A 19,891-nucleotide genomic window follows, 5' to 3' on the forward strand; every position below is an offset into this window, starting at 1 on the left:
CGGCCCGGGCCCACAAATAGGTTGGGTTGAGCCTAGGCCGTGCCTAGAATTGTGTGTTTTTTTCCGGTCTGTTAGACACAACCCAAATGTACATCTATAACCAGGCGAGGGCGGGACCAACAACCAATCAAACCAATTTATTTTTTTATTCTAAACTGTGTCGGTTTCCAAGCAAAATAGGTACATCTGCATCGTCGGATCAGATCAGAACGAGGCAACAAGATGCGTGGGAGGTGTGGGAGGTTCTGGAGTGTTCCAGTGCAAGCGGATAGCCATTCCAGTCTTCATATCTACGGATCTAAGCCAGAGAGTGAGAAAAAACGAAAAGAAGATCTTCTGGTTCTAATCTCCACCCTCCTCCTACTGTCAGCGCCTTCAGGGAAGGAACGCTGAATGGACGCGAGACGAAGAAGAAGAAGACAGAGTGGAGTTCGGGTATTGGTTATTCTTGCCCAAAACTGATCCATCTTTTACAACGACTAATGCTTTTATCAATTACACGGTTGGGCCCTTAGCGGATCCATTCGGCACCCGAAATCCAGGAACTGGGCTTCCTGGCACGTCGGCCCATCAGTCTGCCAGCCGAGGCTGCCTCTGTTGATGCTTTTCCTGTGTCCACTCCTACAGCCGCATCAGAATCACCCCGAACCTACCTAACCTGATGAGTTCCTCCGCGACCGCGCCGCGTCTGCCTCCCCTCCTCGATACTTGCGTTGCGTGAATTACCAGTACCAGGTATAGTCCTCTTCTTCTTGCGCGGTGGCTGCGCCGCCGTAGTCGTAGTCGGCGCGCCTTGGCCGGACGCCGCAGACACACAGCCTGCCTCACCGGGTAGCGCTGCTGCCAACTGTAGCTAATCTGGTCTTGCTGGTCCCCATCCCTAACACCAAAGAATGCCACCACTTCCTCCCGATTTATCCTGGCACCACCAGCTCGAACACGCCAACACTGCTTCTCCTTCATTCCTGATGGTCAATTTGGCCCGTTGCTAGAAATAGGGCCGGCAGTGTTCTTCGTCCTTCCCCTTCTTCGTTGGAACAAGCAATACTTAACAAGTGAGATCGGCATGGCAACCAACAAGACCATGACGCCCTCAATTTCGGGCTGGGCCGAGCGTTCGTTCGATCGAGATGATATGGCCCAACAATGAACTGCTCTTTACTTTTTATTTCCCTTTTGTCGGAGGAAGCCATGAACGACGGCGTCGCTAGGTCGCCGAGTCGCCGACGCTGTCAACTCCCTGCGGCATCACAATCCATGTCGCTCTAGGCGTGGGCTAAGCATCAAGCGACCCGACGCTCGCCGAATCAACAGCAGCGCCAGCGAAAATCGGACCCTAGCGACGCTCTCCGACCAAACCAAGCAGCGGCGCGGCCACTTCAGCGCTCAGGCAGTGGCTCGGCCACATCCAGGAGAGGGCCAGTGGGGAAGGCGCGGCGCCAAATCGAGGAGGGGTCGCCGCCAGGGCGGCTGGACGGCGCCGGCTCGCCGGCTCCCCGTGGCCAGGCGGCCAGCCGCCTCCGTAGCCGCTCCTGACATCTCTGCGTTGCTGCAACAGCATACGGCTGCATGGCGCACAGCGGCACAAGTACAGCCGCACAGGCACACGAAAGTGAGCGCGCCTCCGCGGTCCCCGTCCACCCCCAGCACCCCCTCTGACGTGCTTGCCGGCGAGTTGCGTACTGGGTGAGGATCGGCTTCTCATCTTTCTCCTCCTTCATGTGATACTACTTCTCCATAGGTAGCAAAAACAATTCCTCCCTATTTGTTCACTGTTTCTGCAGTGTTCTTTTGGCACTTAACTTTTACAAACTTCGGATGATGCTTGGTCATTTTGGCCTTTTGGGTACATTATGGGGGTCAGGTAGGTTTTGGGGTCAGAAAACGGTACACAAATGAAAGCAAATGTGATAAAAGGGTGAATTCATATTGATAAGGAATGTTGTCCAGCACGAGATAGGAGAGATAATGTCACAAAAAATCCTCAAGCTGAAACAAGAATATACTGTCCAGTTCATATGGGTATTACATTAGATCGAGTGACAAGGAATTATTAGGTGTTTGATCTGATTCTTGGACACAATCATGTTCTTCAGCCCTCCGTGCTCCTGGATACTTGCTGATTTTGGATTGTGCTTGTAGCCTCATTTGCCACACCAAAGCTCAACCAGGATGTTCCCGTGGGAGATGGACATTGATGGAGAGTCGAGCAAAACTCTGGGACAGATGGAAGACCTGGTATTGTGCGCCTTCAAAGCTTTTACTTGTGCTTAGTGAACTAGTGGAGTGATAATGCTTTGCTGTTGCTGAATTTCCTTTTCGGTTGTCATGCTAGTGGCTGCTGGTATTGCTATTCGAGTTGCTCAGTGAGAAATGAACTATGAAGCTAAGATGCTATCGTTCTTCCCTATGTTTGGAGCATGTATATATTTTGTTGTTCAATCAGACCATGATTCATTTGTTATATAGAGTAGGTCATGATTGCTTGCAGGGTATGGAATGGTGTCACTGTGTCAGTACACCACATTGGCTACTAGTTGTGTTGTTAACTTGCTATAGCATGAATAAGCAATGCCTACATCAAACTGCATTGTTTTTTTTTTGAGTTATTTGGACATTTCCACATTTGATGGGGGGTTGGAGGCATGAAAAGCCACACTAACAACAATCCCTTTGTTATACATGGGAATTCCATTTTCTGCACATTTCACCACCTTTCTGCAACCCCTCAGTCTGTCACTCTGTCCCTCTTCAGTCACTCCCCAGTCCCCATCCATTTTCTATTCTGGTTGAAGCTAGATTGTTAGAATCAGTGTCACAAAGTGAAATGAAATATAGTTTTATTTATATTGCATCTTGCATTTTTTCATAATCTTAAGTGTTCTTACCATTAATATGGAGTGCCAAGTATTATGGTCGAACTAATATCTCTCTGTAGTGGATATGTTTACTAGGCATTTATTTCCGCTTAGGTTGGAAATCTTTTTGCTGGAGTTATCAGTTGCCTAGGAGTCTAGGACCTAAAGAACACCATGTGATAATGGTTGTAACTTGTAAATATGACCTAAGATAATTTTGAACTCAATAAATGAAAAAACATTTCCTATCTATATTCCAAATTACAAATAAGAGTGGATTGCTTTATGCGCTTGTCTTGACAGACTCAGAGCTCTGCCACTTATACGTCACAGATGTTGCTTTCCAACCTTGCTTCTTCTGGGATCAAAGTGTGTAGTGTGTGACCATGTTTTAAGTAGATGCATATTATTCAGACATGAAAGAAATGTACTGCTACTAACTTGGTAAGAATAGCATACTCCAGTAAGTGCTGTAATACTGCTAAGTAGACTTCAGTCCATGTTAGCTTGCACAATTATGTTTGTCCTATAATATGGTCCATCTAAGTGTTTATTTTGCAGGAAAAAATTCCATTGGAGAATGAGAGTTGTGGCATTTGTAGAGACATCGTCATCGACAGAGGAGTTTTGGATTGTTGCTCACACTGGTAGGTTTTCGATTGCATATTTGTAGTTTCTAGAATTTGATAGTACATATTGCATTAAGTTTTTTTAGGATCAACATTGTTTAACTACTTGGGGACTTGGAATATACTCCCTCCGTCCTAAAATATAAGTCATTCCAAGATTTTTGGAGAGTCGAAGTTTTACTTCATTGTATAAAATTGGTCAAACTTGAAAACACTTTGACTCTCCCAGAATCTTGGAATGACTTATATTTTGGGACAAAGGGAGTATATTTTTGGGGAGATCAGTATTCAAACTGAAATTTGTAGTCATGATACTAAGCTAAGCTTGTCATTATCATTTGATCATGTGCTGTCTGTGGCTATTATCCACTGCCAGTTCCAATGATGTTCCTGTCTGCTAGAGTTGCATGCTCTTATTTTGGATTAGTAATCACTCATTCTATTCTCTTGGCACTTAATTTATGTAGCATATGAGAAGTTTAAAAAAATGCTTGCATTAGCATAAGTACCAATATAGTATTTTCTCCAATTTATAAGATGTTCTGGCTTTTCTAGACACAAAACTTTTGTTATGCACTTAGATATACACTATGTCTAGATACATAGTAGAATTAATGTATCTAGAAAAGCCAAAACACGATACATAGCTTTTGCTATGCACTTAGATATACACTATGGCTAGATACATAGTAGAAGTAATGTTTCTAGAAAAACCAAAACACTATATAATTTGTAATGAAGCAATTGGTTTCCGAAATTTATGAAAATCCCTTTATAATCTGTAACGTTGAAGGGCAGGCCTATGCAGTGGTGAGAGCTGTCTCACTGAGTCCCAGTCATTAGGTCGCGGGTTCGAAGCAATTTCTCCGTATTTGCGGGGGAAGATTTGTTTTGGTTTATCCCTTTTCTAGACCCCACTCATGTGGGAGCCTCTGGTACTGGGTTTTTCTTTGCCCTTCATAAACTGTAATTTGATACATAGATATCTGAATTCCAAATGCCAGGTTTTGCTATACATGTATTGACAACTGGGCCGCCATCACAAATCGGTGCCCCCTTTGCAAAAGTGAATTCCAACACATAACATGCACTCCAGTAAGTAGCAAATATATTTTATTGTCAATCTTTCCCTGGCTGAGTTCTCATAATACGTGTTATATGGTTAAGGTATATGGTACGATTGGAGCTACTGACGAAGATGAATACTCTTTAACCAGGTATAGGCCAATAGCAGCATTTTTTTAACCTCTGGCATGCACACATGTTAGTTTGACACTAGTATCCTTAATTGTTTTTTTGTTATATATTCTGTGCTCCCCTTGTTTCCTCCTAAGTTCTTAGGAAGCCTATTTCTATCATATGTTTTGCCTTATGTCTCAGGATGTTGTGTTTTGAATATCAATAAAAATAAAGGATTGGTTTGAAAATTGTGAATCACAATACCAGCGAAAGGTTGCCCTTGATTTCATTTCGAGCAAAGTAATAAAAAGTGATATTTGAGTCACCTTTCATGTGAAGCAGGATTTTTTATGATATACCGGGATGCATGTGCAGATGCACACCATTTTCATAGGAATTCATGCCATATTATTTTTCCATAATGATTTGATTGTATATTTCTTATTTATGATTCCTCCAATCATATGTTTTTCCAACCAATGCTCTCATAAATAAAAGTAAAACCATGTCACTCATGACTTCTATTATGTTTTTCCTTGCTTTGAACCAAGTATTCATGCTTCTCGTTATGCAGCTGTGATGATGATTGGTATGGGCAAGAGGAAAGCAGCACACTTTCCTTCCCGTCATACTATATTGATGCAGAAGTAACAATACTCAGATAACACTCATCATCTCTTTCCAAACAATCATACTCCTCTGTCCCACAAAGTTGATTGTGTGGCTTGCTCTGTTTTATTGCATTTTCCAGGCCGTAGTTTGTTTGGATGATGGTGATTGCAAGATTCGGAATGGACTTGTGGCAGCTGAGGATGATTCAACTTTAGATACATCTATTGCTTGTGATTCCTGTGATAAATGGTACTTGCTGTTGTGTTAATCTTTATGGAATTATTAATTGGGACTTAGGAACCAACCATATTTGTCTTCTAATTTTGTTGTTCCTTAACGCTGAGTCAGGTACCATGCTATTTGTGTGGCGTTCAATGCAACAATGGCATCTGACAGTTCATGGCTCTGCCCAAGGTAATGTGATATCTTCTGACTCTCTTGAATCACCCTTTCCAAAAAAACTGCAAGTAGTAATCAGTAATCATGCTGAACTTGCTCGAACTCTTATGATACCAAATTATCAATTCCATTTATAGATGCAAGTTTAACGAAGTGGAATATGAGGCAAATGTAATCTTGAAGCAAAACCTTGGTGAGGACTGTGTGATTGGTTCTGATAGGACATGTACCAACGCATCATTTTCTGGGAGGGTGTCAGTATCTGTTGCTGATGAGGGAGAAACTGCCCTTGTTGTATCAATGGTGGGTGCACATTCTGAAACTAGGGGTGGTCTATCAGAAGCTTCACTAGGACTTGAGACAGCACATGAAACATTTAACTGCAGTCCATACCCAAGCCATTCAAAAGATGTCCTTGTTGCAGATGCTAGTTCCTTGAGGAACACAGATATTGTCAGTAGATCCCAGAATAAACCTTCTGAAATAAATGTTGTCCACACTCTTTGTTCTGAGCCTACAGAAACATCACTACAATTTTCACCAATACGTGAGCCAGCAACAACCATATTTAGCTCAGAGCAGGATAACATGTCAACTGAACGGTTGGAAGTGCCAAAGCTTGTGTCATCTTGTCCAGTAGTAGATAACAGCAAGGAGGCTAAAAGTACTGGAGAGGAGAATGCAGCGCAGCAAAGCAATAATGAATTATCTTCTGTAATCAAATCTCCACAACCTGCCTCATCAGGTATGATATGGTCGTTTGCATAATCAGATAGCTATTGCAATCAGAATACATATTCTCTTATGTTGTGGTCATTTGCATTAGATGGCTATTGCAATCAAGTTTTCTTATGCTGCAGTTTGTTATAGGGCCAAACTTATGCTCATTGTATTATGCACCTAGAATACATATTCTCTTCTATCAATGCTGCTGGTAAGATTCACTAATGTTCATGTGTTTATACAGATGCAGTTCATCAGATGAAAACTGCACAAAACCTACAGTTGCCACTTAGGTGAAAATCTTTGGGAACTTAGATCTCACTTGTTTCATGTCACTTGTCCATATCATTTGGGTAACCTTTTTATTTGTTTTTTCAGGCATGATGAGCATAGTAGCGATGACAGGAAAGAAGAACACATTGAATCTGGAAATGAAATGATCCATCCTGCGAAGAAAGCAAAACTGGAAGTGCAAGAGGACATTAATGTAATCGGAAACTTTGATTTTTCTTCAATACATAGTCATACTACTAGTCCTGCAAAAGCTATTACCGACGACATTATGTCAGAGTCTGTTGCACAACAGAAATCCATTCCTGATATAATGAGCATTGTTGACGGTGAGGTTTACAGAAGGGATCCTGGTAGAGAGCTGGCTAAACCTGTAGGAAGAAGAGCAGGAGATAAGCCTGGTCCTAGAGTGAAAAAGATCTTCCGAAAGGAAGAAGGAAAAGAATCATCTGCCTTGGTTCAAAAGCTACAGAAAGAGATTAAGGAAGTAGTTAGAGATACAGGCACAAATATACTTGAGAAGGATGAATCTTTTGATGAAAAACTGTTGACTGCGTTCCGGGCAGCTATAGGGAAATCAGTGGATGGACCAGCCAAAAGTACTAACACCAATCAATTAATAAGAACAAGGAGGTCATTGCTTCAGAAGGGCAAGAAACGTGAGAATTTGACCAAAAAGTTGTATGGAACATCTACAGGAAGAAGAAGAAGCGATTGGCATCGTGATTGGGAAGTTGAATTCTGGAAATACCGTTGCTCCCCAGGAATAAATCCTGAAAAGATTGAGACATTGCAATCAGTACTTCAGCTACTAAAGAAATCCTCTGAAATGGACAAGGAAAGTGCTAAGGGGAAAAGGGAAGAGAACAACAACAGTTCCATTTTGTCTAGGTTGTATTTAGCTGATGCATCAGTTGTTCCCAGGAAGGATGATATTAGGCCTCTCTCTGCCCTTGCAGGATGTGCGCCATTAGAAAAAAGTAGCCAAATTAAAGCTAGTTGTAACAAATCGTCTAGCATACCTGCAGGAGGCAACGAGACAATGAAAATCAGTTCACCCAGCAGCACTGGGAAAGCATCAAGCTATTCAATTCTGAATAAAGAGGCACCTAGCAGAAGAGAAAATAGAAATAGCCAGCCCTCCCAGGACAAGAGAAACCAATCCTCTGGTGATATCAAGCAGGACAAAAGAAAATGGGCTCTTGAGATCCTGGCAAGAAAAAATGCCAGTTCTATTACAAATAAAGATCAAACTGGAGGCAATGATGCTCTTAAGGGAAACTTCCCTCTACTGGTATGTGCCAATTTTTTAAATATGTTTCTAAAGTTCATTTACAACCCTACAAATACTCATGTACTTGGTTTTCTTAGGCACAACTTCCGGTTGATATGAGGCCGCAGCTGGCAGCTGGCAGCAACAAAAAGGTTCCGGTATCAGTTAGACAGGTAATTATATATAGAGATTTTTGTCTGTATATGTTTGGCATTGTCGTATCTTTCAAGATAATTTTGTTTTGTCAAAGTCAAACAGCTGTTCAATATTGTTTCAAAAGTTTGGTTAGCTGTTCTTTTCTACACCTTGTTGCTGAATTGGATATTTTTACTTTTCAAATAACAGAAAAATGGTTTAGTTATTATTAATTAGAGAGGAAATAGAGAAGGATTAACCATTGGATTATAGATTTCACTGAACTTTTAACTGATTCTTCCAAACATGAGTTTATCGCCACTATTTTTCAATATCAACTTAAGGAAACCTGGAGCACAAGTGCACAACAGCCAATAACTGCTCTAAGCGTATGTGTGCTTGTATTATTTTTAAGTCAAGTGTTTGTGTTATTAATCAGACTTATGTATCTCAGGCACAATTTCACCGAATTGCTGAGCATTATTTGCAGAAAGCAAATTTGGATGTCATTCGCAGATGTGCAGATACTGAATTGGCCATTGCTGATGCTGTCAATGTAGAAAAGGGTATTTATGAAAGGTCAAATAGCAAATCAATTTATGTGAATCTTTGCTCTCAGGCTACTCGCCAGCATGCCAAGGCAAAATCTGATAATGACACTTCAACTCTAACCAAAAGGACTGAATCAGGCAGTGATCAGATATCACAGGAAGCTACATCTGAGGGTACCAATGTTAGTGGCAGTGATATGGAAGAGGATCTAAACAGAGCAGCTATCTCCAATCAAAAGAATGAACTAGAGGATGATACTGCCCCAGAACATATTGTGCACAAGGATACTGTTAGCTTCAACAGTGCAGAAGACGCACTAAGGAAAGCGGGCCTTTTTGATTCCCCTCCTAACAGTCCTGAGAGAGGGAACACGGCGGTTGAAGGTAACTCTGAATCCACGGCAGTTTCTAATTGTCCTAAGTTTTCACAAAAGAATTATTAATTCTGAAAGATATTCTGTTGACTAACACAGGAGAATCCAGGCTAGAGGAACCTGGCAAAAACTTACAGTCAAATCCTGAGGATGTATCCTTACTGAAAGATGGAAATTCATCTTTGCCTACTGATCTTGATGCTGCAAACTGTCAAAGCCTTGACACCATTATGTGTGAGCAGCCAGAACCTAATTCTGAGGAGCAACAAAAGTTGACAGGCAAGGTTGAAATTGATAACGTTGCAACAAACAAAACCAAACAACCTAATAATGAAGGGCAACATAAGTTGATAGGCAAGGGAGACACTGAGGACGTTGCAGCAAACAAAACAAATGCCGCAAACCTGACTGAAGGCGATAGGTGCAGTGAGAAGCATGAAAAATCAAATGGACCTGTTATAGAAATTTCAGTTGATTGCAACATGCCCGATAAAATTACTGGGCATGTGGAGGCTTCGAGAGAGATAGAAAAGGCAGCAATCGGTTTACCTAATCAATCTCACGAGGATGATTTGACAAGAGACAGTGAAGTGATCAGCAAACCAAAGAACTCAGAGCTCACTAAAGAGAAATCCTGCAGTGACAAACCATCAACAAGCAGCAAAGACCCGAAAGGAGACAAACCAAACCGTGCAGCTGAAGGTGGAGATGATCCGAAGAAAAGGCCGCGTGATCAAGCCGGTAAAAATACGTCAGATGCCTCAAACTCGACATATAAGAAGGTACCCCCACTTGTTTGATCAACAACAGTTTTTCTTTCTGTAGGCGTCACCAAATTTTCAACTTTGACACGTGTTTCTTTCTTTCTATGTGTCATGTATGTAGGTTGAAATGTTCGTGAAAGAGCAGATCAGGCCACTTTGCAAGAGTGCCGTGATCACGGTCGATCAATATAAGTGGGCTGTCGCGAAAACAACTGACAAGGTAATGAGCTTCCACCGCGACGCCAAAAATGCAAACTTTTTGATCAAGGAGGGTGACAAGGTGAGGAAGCTCGCGCTGCAGTACGTCGAGGCATCTCAGCAGAAGATCAGTTGAGACCCTTTACCGGATTTGTAAAATGTGTTCACAATAGCTGCCATTGTTTCCTCATGCTGGAAGCAAGCAATCCATGTAAATGACTGGGTGTGCGGATCACATGGTCAACCGTGTACAGGCCACCCTTCCCGTAAATACATCTGCTTATGCATTTTGACATGATGAACAAGTGCTTCAGGTGAAATTGAAGAAGTTTTGCTTGAATCTGTCCCACAACATCAAGGTTACTCAGTAATCTTAGCATGTTGTGTTTCAGATAGGTAGCAAAATAAGGTGGCAACTTAGCGGTATCTCATGAGCATGCTCCACGACTGAACAGTTATCACCCATTCTATAGTTTTTATACTATATGATATACAGACTCGCTATCAGAACAAGGGACATTGAACCTTTGCTTCAAGTGCGACATATAATGCTTTGACGGTGGTGTTGTGTATGGCGTGTATCTGTATTTTTCAGCGAGAACACTAGTCACGGTGCATCCAAATTGGTTATCGACAACATTGAACATGTTGGGATTTTACCTGTCAACCACATTATGTTATTACGCTATCTCTTATAGTTTATCACATGAAAAACACTTGTCTTAATGTGGCAGCAAAACCACTGACAAAAAAAAATGTATAATATCGGCAAAATCACTAACAGACCAGTCAATTGGCTCAATAAATAAAAAGACTAGTCGCCCGGCGCACCCGAGTAGCAGGTGTCGTTTCCGTTCCGTTACCGAGTGCAGGCCAGTGCCGCTCGTTCCGTTTGTTCTCATAGACAGTCCAAATCAATTCGTTCACTGCTCCGTGCACATGCGCTGCTGCTGCCATGCCACTGCGGTCGGTCACATCACACGGTCAGTCGGTCACGGTCACACAGCACACCGCTCCCTCGAACGTCATCTCGCCAGCGCAGATCCCGGGCCGTGGCACTGTCCCCGCGCAGAGAATCCCAGGCTCCGGTGTCTGGACGACGCGGCGGCCACCACGACACGCTGACAGCCGGGCCCGCGCGCCACTGGCGTCCGCTTCCCGCCCCGACAGAATGGTGGTGGTTGCCACGCCAGGGGCCTAGACGCAAAAACGGCATCGGTATTCGGTATACGTCCCGAGGCCCGGCCGGCAGCCTCTACAGGCCTACTCCCACGGGCGCGCCACGTGCAACGGCAGTATCGTGGTGGGCCCACCCCCACGCACCGGCTCAGAGCTCGCATGCAGTGTGTGTGTGTGTGTTTTTTCTGAGAAAAATAAATGGGAAGTGAGGGACACACAGAATGTGAAGGCAGACTGTTGGGATATTTTTAAAATTTTTCCGTTTGTTACGCGTAGCACCCTGAGGAATGTCCGATTCGCATGGCGTGACTCGTGTGGTAGTACCACCACCGCGTTAAAAACATGAATATGAATCATGCTTCTGGAAGGCGAGCCTTTTTTTTATACAGAGGACATATCTGGTGCATATGAAAGTTTAGTGCACATGGTGCACATATTAAATCAACATTATCCATCTCAGATCTAACGTCTCTGATTGATCATTGTAATTTACAAATAACACCTTCCACCACTACACCCCACCATATTAGAGGGTGTTCTTAGCAAAATATACCAAGTGGCCAGAGACGTTAGATCTAAGATGAGTGGTGATGATTTAATATGTGCATCATGTGCACTAAACATCCATGTGCACCAGATATGTTTCTTTTATACAAGCAAAAGCAAGAGGCACCAGGCAGGCCGGCACCGTTGCTGCCATTTGCCGAAGGGCAAAACAAGACGCACTGCGCATGCATGCCGCAGCCGCACGGGATTTCCTTTTTCCACCGACCAAAAGCACGCCTTATTTCTCTCTCTTTTTTATATAATACAAAAAATGGAGTAAGAACTTTTGGTTTTTTTCCAAAAGAATGCGCTTCCGTCTCTTTTGCACCGTCTTCTCGATCGGCCGCACGCACACCTTGAATCTTGCACATATCGATTATTCCACCAGCTTTACGTAATAGCTAGCTTTTACAGTGTGCGGGATTAGGGGTGGGACACAAAGGGCTATGACATATAGATAGCACACATAAAAAGGTGTGTTTGAAACCTCTAGTTGCTAAAATTAGCTGTAGCACTTTCAAATAGCCAAGGTAAAACATCAAATAATTGGTAGCTGGATCCCAACTAACAGTTAGTTCATTAACTAGGTTGGAGCAGCTAAAACCAGCTAAAAAATTGGCAGAAAGATGGTCAGTGTTGCCTCCTCCTCTTTCGCCGCGGTTCTCGATCACCCACCACTCAACTCGAGAACACTATGAAAAAGTAGTAGTTGAACTAACCTATTAGCTAAAGGTTTTCAATAACTCTAGTTAATAGCTAGCCAGCTAGTATTTAGTTGACCCTATTCTAATTAATAATTTACTAGGTCAGTGCCCGTGCGTTGCAACGGAATCATATAATATCACGATAACTTATGAATAAATGTGTATTATACTGTGATGAGATGGAGGATGGCGTTCTCAAGCTGTTCGGGATGATGTCGAAGCGAAACTCGAGCCACGGTCGAGCACCAAGCCCGCGATGCGAGGTCGCCCGTCTGCGAGGCACGCGAGGTGGAGGGGGGCAGTCTCGGGGAGGGGTCAATCTCCGGGATATGGTAGTGGAGTGGCGGCGCGCGGTCAAGAAGGTGTACGTGAGAGCCCGTGGAGGGATGACGCAACGGGCGGTAGAGAAACGTCAGGGTAATTTTTCCATCCAATCCAATAGAGCCATGGAATTCCCGAGCCGTTGTGGATGTACCTGTACTGCAGGAATACGAAAACTCGCTATTCACTCAGTTTATTTTCCATAATAAGATTATGTAGGAGAGATGGCCGAGCGGTTCAAGGCGTAGCATTGGAACTGCTATGTAGACTTCTGTTTACCGAGGGTTTGAATCCCTCTCTTTCCGTTTCTCTTAATTCATCAATGTTAGCGATCACAATGTATCAAATTAAATAACAATTTATTCCAACAATAATACCTTTAATTAATAGAAATTCTCTATAGCAAATTACTGTGGTATGTAAAATACACATCGAGGAAATAACAAAAAAGAAAAAAAGTATCCTAGGGTTAATCTATTTCTGCTAGGTGAACGGGAAAATACGAATTAAGAGCCTTAGAATGTAATTCAATTTCAATAATCAAACAGGACGTAAAAGTTTCGGAAGCAGTTGGCAGTCCAATATTTACTTACTTCCTGATTCCCATAATATTCGAACGTGTGGTAAGCCCAGACCGCACTTTAAAAAAAAAGATACTCTCTACGTCCCTATTCAACCCCTCGTAGGCTCGTAGCTAAATATAGATCACCAGACAAAAAACAAAATAAAACACCTACTAAATTCTTAAAATTTAGGTGGACACTCAAATTCTACCTCCAGCCTTTATATTTCTTGAGAAAGCCATCATGTCACGCAGCGCGCTCGTCGATGCAGTCAAGCAAGTTTCGGCTCCGTCTTCTCTCTACCGGTGGTGGCACTTGATGTCCTTTCTTTTGGCCGAGTAGTTTTGGCCTTGTGCAACTCTATGACGAGCAGGTCCTACTTATCAACCCTGAGTCAATGAATTCGAGGGCACTTTTGAAAGCCACTGTTAAAACAGAGACCACAAAATAGTTGAAACCTAGCCTTGTTTTAAGGAAATCCACATAACACAGAAGAGAACGTAACAGCTTAGAAAGCATCTGAAAGGGAATTAGGCTTTCACCTAGTTCCTAAATAATTTTGGTGGTTGAATTGCCCAACACAAATCTTTGGACTAACTAGTTTGCCCAAGTGTATAGATTATACAGGTGAAAAAGGTTCACACTCAGCCAATAAAAAGACCAAGTTTTGGATTCAATAAAGGAGCAAAGGGGCAACCGAGGGCACCCCTGGTCTGGCGCACCGGACTGTCCGGTGTGCCACCGGACAGTGAACAGTACCTGTCCGGTGCACCAGGGGACTCAGACTCCAACTCTTCACTCTCGGGATTTCTCGGAAGCCGGCGCGCTATAATTCACCGGACTGTCCGGTGTGCACCGGACATGTCCGGTGCTCCAAGGAAGCTCGGCCTCCTGAACTCGCCAGCCTCGGGTTCGCGCAGCAGCCACTCCGCTAAAATTCACCGGACTGTCCGGTGTGCACCGGACTGTCCGGTGTGCCAGCGGAGCAACGGCTCCCTGCGGCGCCAACGGCTCCCTGCGGAGCATTTAATGCGCGCACAGCGCGCGCAGAAGTCAGAATCGCCCATGCCGGTGCACCGGACATCAAACAGTGCATGTCCGGTGTGCACCGGACACCCAGGAGGGCCCACAAGTCAGAAGCTCCAACGGCTAGAATCCAACGGCAGTGATGACGTGGCAGGGGCACCGGACTGTCCGGTGTGCACCGGACTGTCCGGTGCGCCATCGAGCAGACGCCTCCAGCCAACGGTCAAGTTTGGTGGTTGGGGCTATAAATACTCCAACCACCCCACCATTCATTGCATCCAAGTTTTCCACTTCTCAACTACTACAAGAGCTCTAGCATTCAATTCTAGACACACTAAAGAGATCAAATCCTCTCCAATTCCACACAAAGCCCTAGTGACTAGTGAGAGTGATTTGCCGTGTTCATTTGAGCTCTTGCGCTTGGATTGCTTCTTTTCTTTCTCACTTGTTCTTGAGATCACAACTCCATTGTAATCAAGGCAAGAGGCACCAATTGTGTGGTGGCCCTTGCGGGGAAGTTTTGTTCCCGGCTTTGATTAGAGAAGAGAAGCTCACTCGGTCCGTGGGACCGTTTGAGAGAGGGAAGGGTTGAAAGAGACCCGGCCTTTGTGGCCTCCTCAACGGGGAGTAGGTTTGCAAGAACCGAACCTCGGTAAAACAAATCTCCGTGTCTCATTTGCTTATTCGCTTGGGATTTGTTTTGCGCCCTCTCTTGCGGACTCATTTATTATTACTAACGCTAACCCCGGCTTGTAGTTGTGTTTATATTTGTAAATTTCAGTTTCGCCCTATTCACCCCCCCTCTAGGCGACTATCAATTGGTATCGGAGCCCGGTGCTTCATTAGAGCCTAACCGCTCGAAGTGATGTCGGGAGATCACGCCAAGAAGGAGATGGAGACCGGCGAAAAGCCCACTACAAGCTACGGGAGCACTTCATCGGAAGAGTCCCGCACCAAAAGGAGGGAGAAGAAGAAGAGCTCCTCCAACAAAGGGAAGGAGAAGAAATCTTCTTGTCACCACAAAGAGAAGAAGGAAAAATCTTCTTCCCACAAGCCGCATCGGAAAGGCGACAAGCACAAGAGGATGAGGAAGGTGGTCTACTACGAGACCGACACTTCATCAACATCGACCTCCGACTCCGATGCGCCCTCCGTCACTTCTAAGCGCCAAGAGCGCAAGAAGTATAGTAAGATCCCTCTACGCTACCCTCGCATTTCCAAACATACACCTTTACTTTCCGTCCCACTAGGCAAACCACCAACTTTTGATGGTGAAGATTACGCTAGGTGGAGCGATTTAATGCGATTTCATCTAATCTCGCTCCACAAAAGCATATGGGATGTTGTTGAGTTTGGTGCGCAGGTACCATCCGTAGGGGATGAAAACTATGATGAGGATGAGGTGGCCCAAATCGAGCACTTCAACTCTCAAGCCACAACCATACTCCTTGCCTCTCTAAGCAAGGAAGAATACAACAAAGTGCAAGGGTTGAAAAATGCAAAGGAGATTTGGGATGTGCTCAAAACTGCGCACGAGGGAGATGAGCTCACCAAGATCACCAAGCGGGAAACGATCGAGGGGGAGCTCGGTCGGTTCCGGCTTCACAAAGGGGAGGAGCCACAACACATGTACAACCGGCTCAAGACTTTGGTGAACCAAGTGCGCAACCTCGGGAGCAAGAAGTGGGACGACCACGAAGTGGTAAATGTTATTTTAAGATCTCTCATTTTTCTAAATCCCACTCAAGTTCAATTGATTCGTGGTAATCCTAGATACACTAAAATGACCCCCGAGGAAGTTATCGGGCATTTTGTAAGTTTTGAGTGCATGATAGAAGGCTCGAGGAAAATCAACGAGCTTGGCGACACATCCGAAGCTCAACCCGTTGCATTCAAGGCGACGGAAGGAAAGAAGGAGGAGTCTACACCAAGTCGACAACCAATAGACGCCTCCAAGCTTGACAATGAGGAGATGGCGCTCGTCATCAAGAGCTTCCGCCAAATCCTCAAACAAAGGAGGGGAAAAGACTACAAGCCCCGCTCCAAGAAGGTTTGCTACAAATGTGGTAAGCCCGGTCATTTTATTGCTAAATGTCCTATATCTAGTGACAGTGACCGAGGCGACGACAAGAAGGGGAGAAGAAAGGAGAAGAAGAGGTACTACAGGAAGAAGGGCGGCGATGCCCATGTTTGTCGCGAGTGGGACTCCGACGAGAGCTCAAGCGACTCCTCCGACGACGAGGACGCCGCCAACATCGCCGTCACCAAGGGACTCCTCTTCCCCAACGTCAGCCACAAGTGCCTCATGGCAAAGGACGGCAAAAAGAAGAAGGTTAAATCCAACTCCTCCACTAAATATGAATCTTCTAGTGATGATAATGCTAGTGATGAGGAGGATAATTTGCGTTCCCTTTTTGCCAACCTTAACATAGCTCAAAAAGAAAAGTTAAATGAATTAGTTAGTGCTATTCATGAAAAGGATGACCTTTTGGACTCCCAAGAGGATTGTCTAATTAAAGAAAACAAGAAACATGTTAAGGTTAAAAAGGCTTATGCTCTAGAAGTAGAAAAATGTGAAAAATTGTCTAGTGAGCTAAGCACTTGCCGTGAGATGATTAACAACCTTAGAAATGAAAATGCTATTTTAAATGCTAAGGTTGATTCACATGTTTGTAATGTTTCAATTCCCAATCTTAGAGATGATAACATTGACTTGCTTGCTAAGATTGATGAATTGAATGCATCTCTTGCTAGCCTTAGATTAGAGAATGAAAATTTAATTGCTAAGGCTAAAGATTTTAATGTTTGCAATGCTACTATTTCCGACCTTAGAACTAAGAATGAAATGTTGCATGCTAAGGTTGTAGAACTTAAATCTTGCAAACCCTCTACATCTAATCTTGAGCATGTTTCTATTTGCACTAGATGTAGAGATATTGATGTTAATGCTATTCTTGATCATATGGCTTTAATTAAACAACAAAATGATCATATAGCAAAATTAGATGCTAAAATTGCCGAGCACAATCTAGAAAATGAGAAATTTAAATTTGCTCGTAGCATGCTTTATAATGGGAGACGCCCTGGCATTAAGGATGGCATTGGCTTCCAAAGGGGAGACAATGTCAAACTTAATGCTCCTCCAAAGAACTTATCTAACTTTGTTAAGGGCAAGGCTCCCATGCCTCAGGATAACGAGGGTTACATTTTGTACCCTGTCGGCTATCCTGAGAGCAAAATTAGAAAGATTCATTCTAGGAAGTCTCACTCTGGCCCTAATCATGCTTATATGTATAAGGGTGAGACATCTAGCTCTAGGCAACCAACCCATGCTAAGTTGCCTAAGAAGAAAATTCCTAATGCATCAAATGATCATGCCATTTCATTTAAAACTTTTGATGCATCTTATGTGCTTACTAGCAAATCCGGCAAGGTAGTTGCCAAATTTGTTGGGGGCAAACACAAGGATTCCAAGACTTGTGTTTGGGTACCCAAAGTTCTTGTTTCTAATGCCAAAGGACCCAAAACCGTTTGGGTACCTAAAGTCAAGAACTAAATTTGTTTTGTAGGTTTATGCATCCGGGGGCTCAAGTTGGATACTCGACAGCGGGTGCACAAACCACATGACCGGGGAGAAAAGGATGTTCTCCTCATATGAGAAAAACCAAGATCCCCAACGAGCTATCACATTCGGGGATGGAAATCAAGGTTTGGTCAAAGGACTTGGTAAAATTGCTATATCTCCTGACCATTCTATTTCCAATGTTTTTCTTGTAGATTCTTTAGATTACAATTTGCTTTCCGTATCCCAATTATGTCAAATGGGCTACAACTGTCTATTCACTGATGTAGGTGTCACTGTCTTTAGAAGAAGTGATGATTCAATAGCATTTAAGGGAGTGTTAGAGGGTCAGCTATACTTGGTAGATTTTAATAGAGCTGAACTCGACACTTGTTTAATTGCTAAGACTAACATGGGTTGGCTCTGGCACCGCCGACTAGCTCATGTTGGGATGAAGAATCTTCATAAGCTTCTAAAGGGAGAGCACATTTTAGGATTAACAAATGTACATTTTGAGAAAGACAGGATTTGTAGTGCATGCCAGGCGGGGAAGCAAGTTGGAGTCCATCATCCACACAAGAACATCATGACGACCGACAGGCCACTTGAGCTAGTCCACATGGATCTATTCGGCCCGATTGCTTACATAAGCATCGGCGGGAGTAAGTATTGTCTTGTTATTGTGGATGATTATTCTCGCTTCACTTGGGTATTCTTTTTACAGGAAAAATCTCAAACCCAAGAAACCTTAAAGGGATTCTTGAGACGGGCTCAAAATGAGTTCGGCTTAAGGATCAAGAAAATAAGAAGCGACAACGGGACGGAGTTCAAGAACTCTCAAATTGAAGGCTTTCTTGAGGAGGAAGGCATCAAGCATGAGTTCTCTTCTCCCTACACGCCTCAACAAAATGGTGTAGTGGAGAGGAAGAATAGAACTCTTTTGGACATGGCAAGAACCATGCTTGATGAATACAAGACTTCGGATCGGTTTTGGGCGGAGGCGGTCAACACCGCTTGCTACGCCATCAACCGGTTATATCTTCACCAAATCCTCAAGAAGACATCATATGAACTCCTAACCGGTAAAAAGCCCAACATTTCATACTTTAGAGTTTTTGGTAGCAAATGTTTTATTCTTGTTAAAAGAGGTAGAAAATCTAAATTTGCTCCTAAAACTGTAGAAGGTTTTTTACTCGGTTATGACTCAAACACAAGGGCATATAGGGTCTTTAACAAGTCCACTGGACTAGTTGAAGTCTCATGTGACGTTGTGTTTGATGAAACTAACGGCTCTCAAGTAGAGCAAGTTGATCTTGATGAAGTAGGTGAAGAACAGGCTCCATGCATAGCGCTTAGGAACATGTCCATTGGGGATGTGTGTCCTAGGGAATCCGAAGAGCCTCCAAATGCACAAGACCAACCATCCTCCTCCATGCAAGCATCTCCACCAACTCAAAATGAGGATGAGGCTCAAGTTGATGAAGGGCAAAATCAAGAAGATGAGCCACCTCAAGATAATGGCAATGATCAAGGGGGAGATGCAAATAATCAAGAAAAGGAGGATGAGGAAGAGCCAAGACCGCCACACCCAAGAGTCCACCAAGCAATACAACGAGATCACCCCGTCGACACCATCCTTGGCGATATTCATAAGGGGGTAACCACTAGATCTCGTGTTGCTCATTTCTGTGAACATTACTCTTTTGTTTCCTCTATTGAGCCACACAGGGTAGAGGAAGCACTTCAAGATTCGGATTGGGTGGTGGCGATGCAAGAGGAGCTCAACAATTTCACAAGGAATGAGGTATGGCATTTAGTTCCACGTCCTAACCAAAATGTTGTAGGAACCAAATGGGTCTTCCGCAACAAGCAAGATGAGCATGGTGTGGTGACAAGGAACAAAGCTCGACTCGTGGCCAAAGGGTATTCACAAGTCGAAGGTTTGGATTTCGGTGAAACCTATGCACCCGTAGCTAGGCTTGAGTCAATTCGCATATTATTGGC

At 43.7% G+C, this 19,891-nt stretch overlaps 1 protein-coding gene and 1 non-coding gene across 6 annotated transcripts; both read left to right on the forward strand.

The window, feature by feature from the left end:
* The first annotated feature begins 611 nt into the window (after positions 1-611).
* Positions 612-10,417, forward strand: LOC103656040 (uncharacterized protein At4g10930). 5 transcript variants are annotated; one of them, XM_020552958.2, is made up of 16 exons: positions 612-735; positions 1,190-1,686; positions 2,143-2,238; positions 3,420-3,505; positions 4,492-4,582; positions 4,655-4,704; positions 5,241-5,313; positions 5,418-5,527; positions 5,627-5,692; positions 5,815-6,422; positions 6,645-6,693; positions 6,779-7,985; positions 8,063-8,137; positions 8,554-9,034; positions 9,124-9,806; positions 9,910-10,417. In XM_020552958.2, exons 3-16 carry the CDS (start codon positions 2,173-2,175, stop codon positions 10,120-10,122), a joined length of 3,858 nt encoding a protein of 1,285 aa, XP_020408547.1. In that variant the 5' UTR covers positions 612-735; positions 1,190-1,686; positions 2,143-2,172; the 3' UTR covers positions 10,123-10,417. The 5 variants fall into 5 exon arrangements, with proteins under 5 accessions (XP_020408547.1, XP_020408546.1, XP_020408545.1 ...); XM_020552959.2 differs by having other exon boundaries at positions 640-1,686; positions 9,124-9,176; positions 9,267-9,806; XM_020552957.3 differs by lacking the exon at positions 1,190-1,686 and having other exon boundaries at positions 626-735.
* Positions 10,418-12,954: 2,537 nt separating this feature from the next.
* Positions 12,955-13,041, forward strand: TRNAS-GGA (transfer RNA serine (anticodon GGA)). Its single transcript has one exon. It is a non-coding gene; the product is annotated as a tRNA-Ser (tRNA).
* Positions 13,042-19,891: the final 6,850 nt, after the last annotated feature.

This window comes from Zea mays, chromosome 4 (genome assembly GCF_902167145.1).
Source record: "Zea mays cultivar B73 chromosome 4, Zm-B73-REFERENCE-NAM-5.0, whole genome shotgun sequence".
Classification (NCBI taxonomy): Eukaryota; Viridiplantae; Streptophyta; class Magnoliopsida; order Poales; family Poaceae; genus Zea; species Zea mays.

Coding starts and splice junctions, on each gene's coding strand:
- LOC103656040 (XM_020552958.2), top strand. CDS start 2,173: ATGTTCCCGTGGGAGATGGACATTGATGGAGAGTCGAGCAAAACTCTG. Junction 4,705..5,240: donor GATGAATACTCTTTAACCAG/GTATAGGCCAAT, acceptor CTCGTTATGCAG/CTGTGATGATGATTGGTATG. Junction 5,693..5,814: donor AGTTCATGGCTCTGCCCAAG/GTAATGTGATAT, acceptor TTCCATTTATAG/ATGCAAGTTTAACGAAGTGG.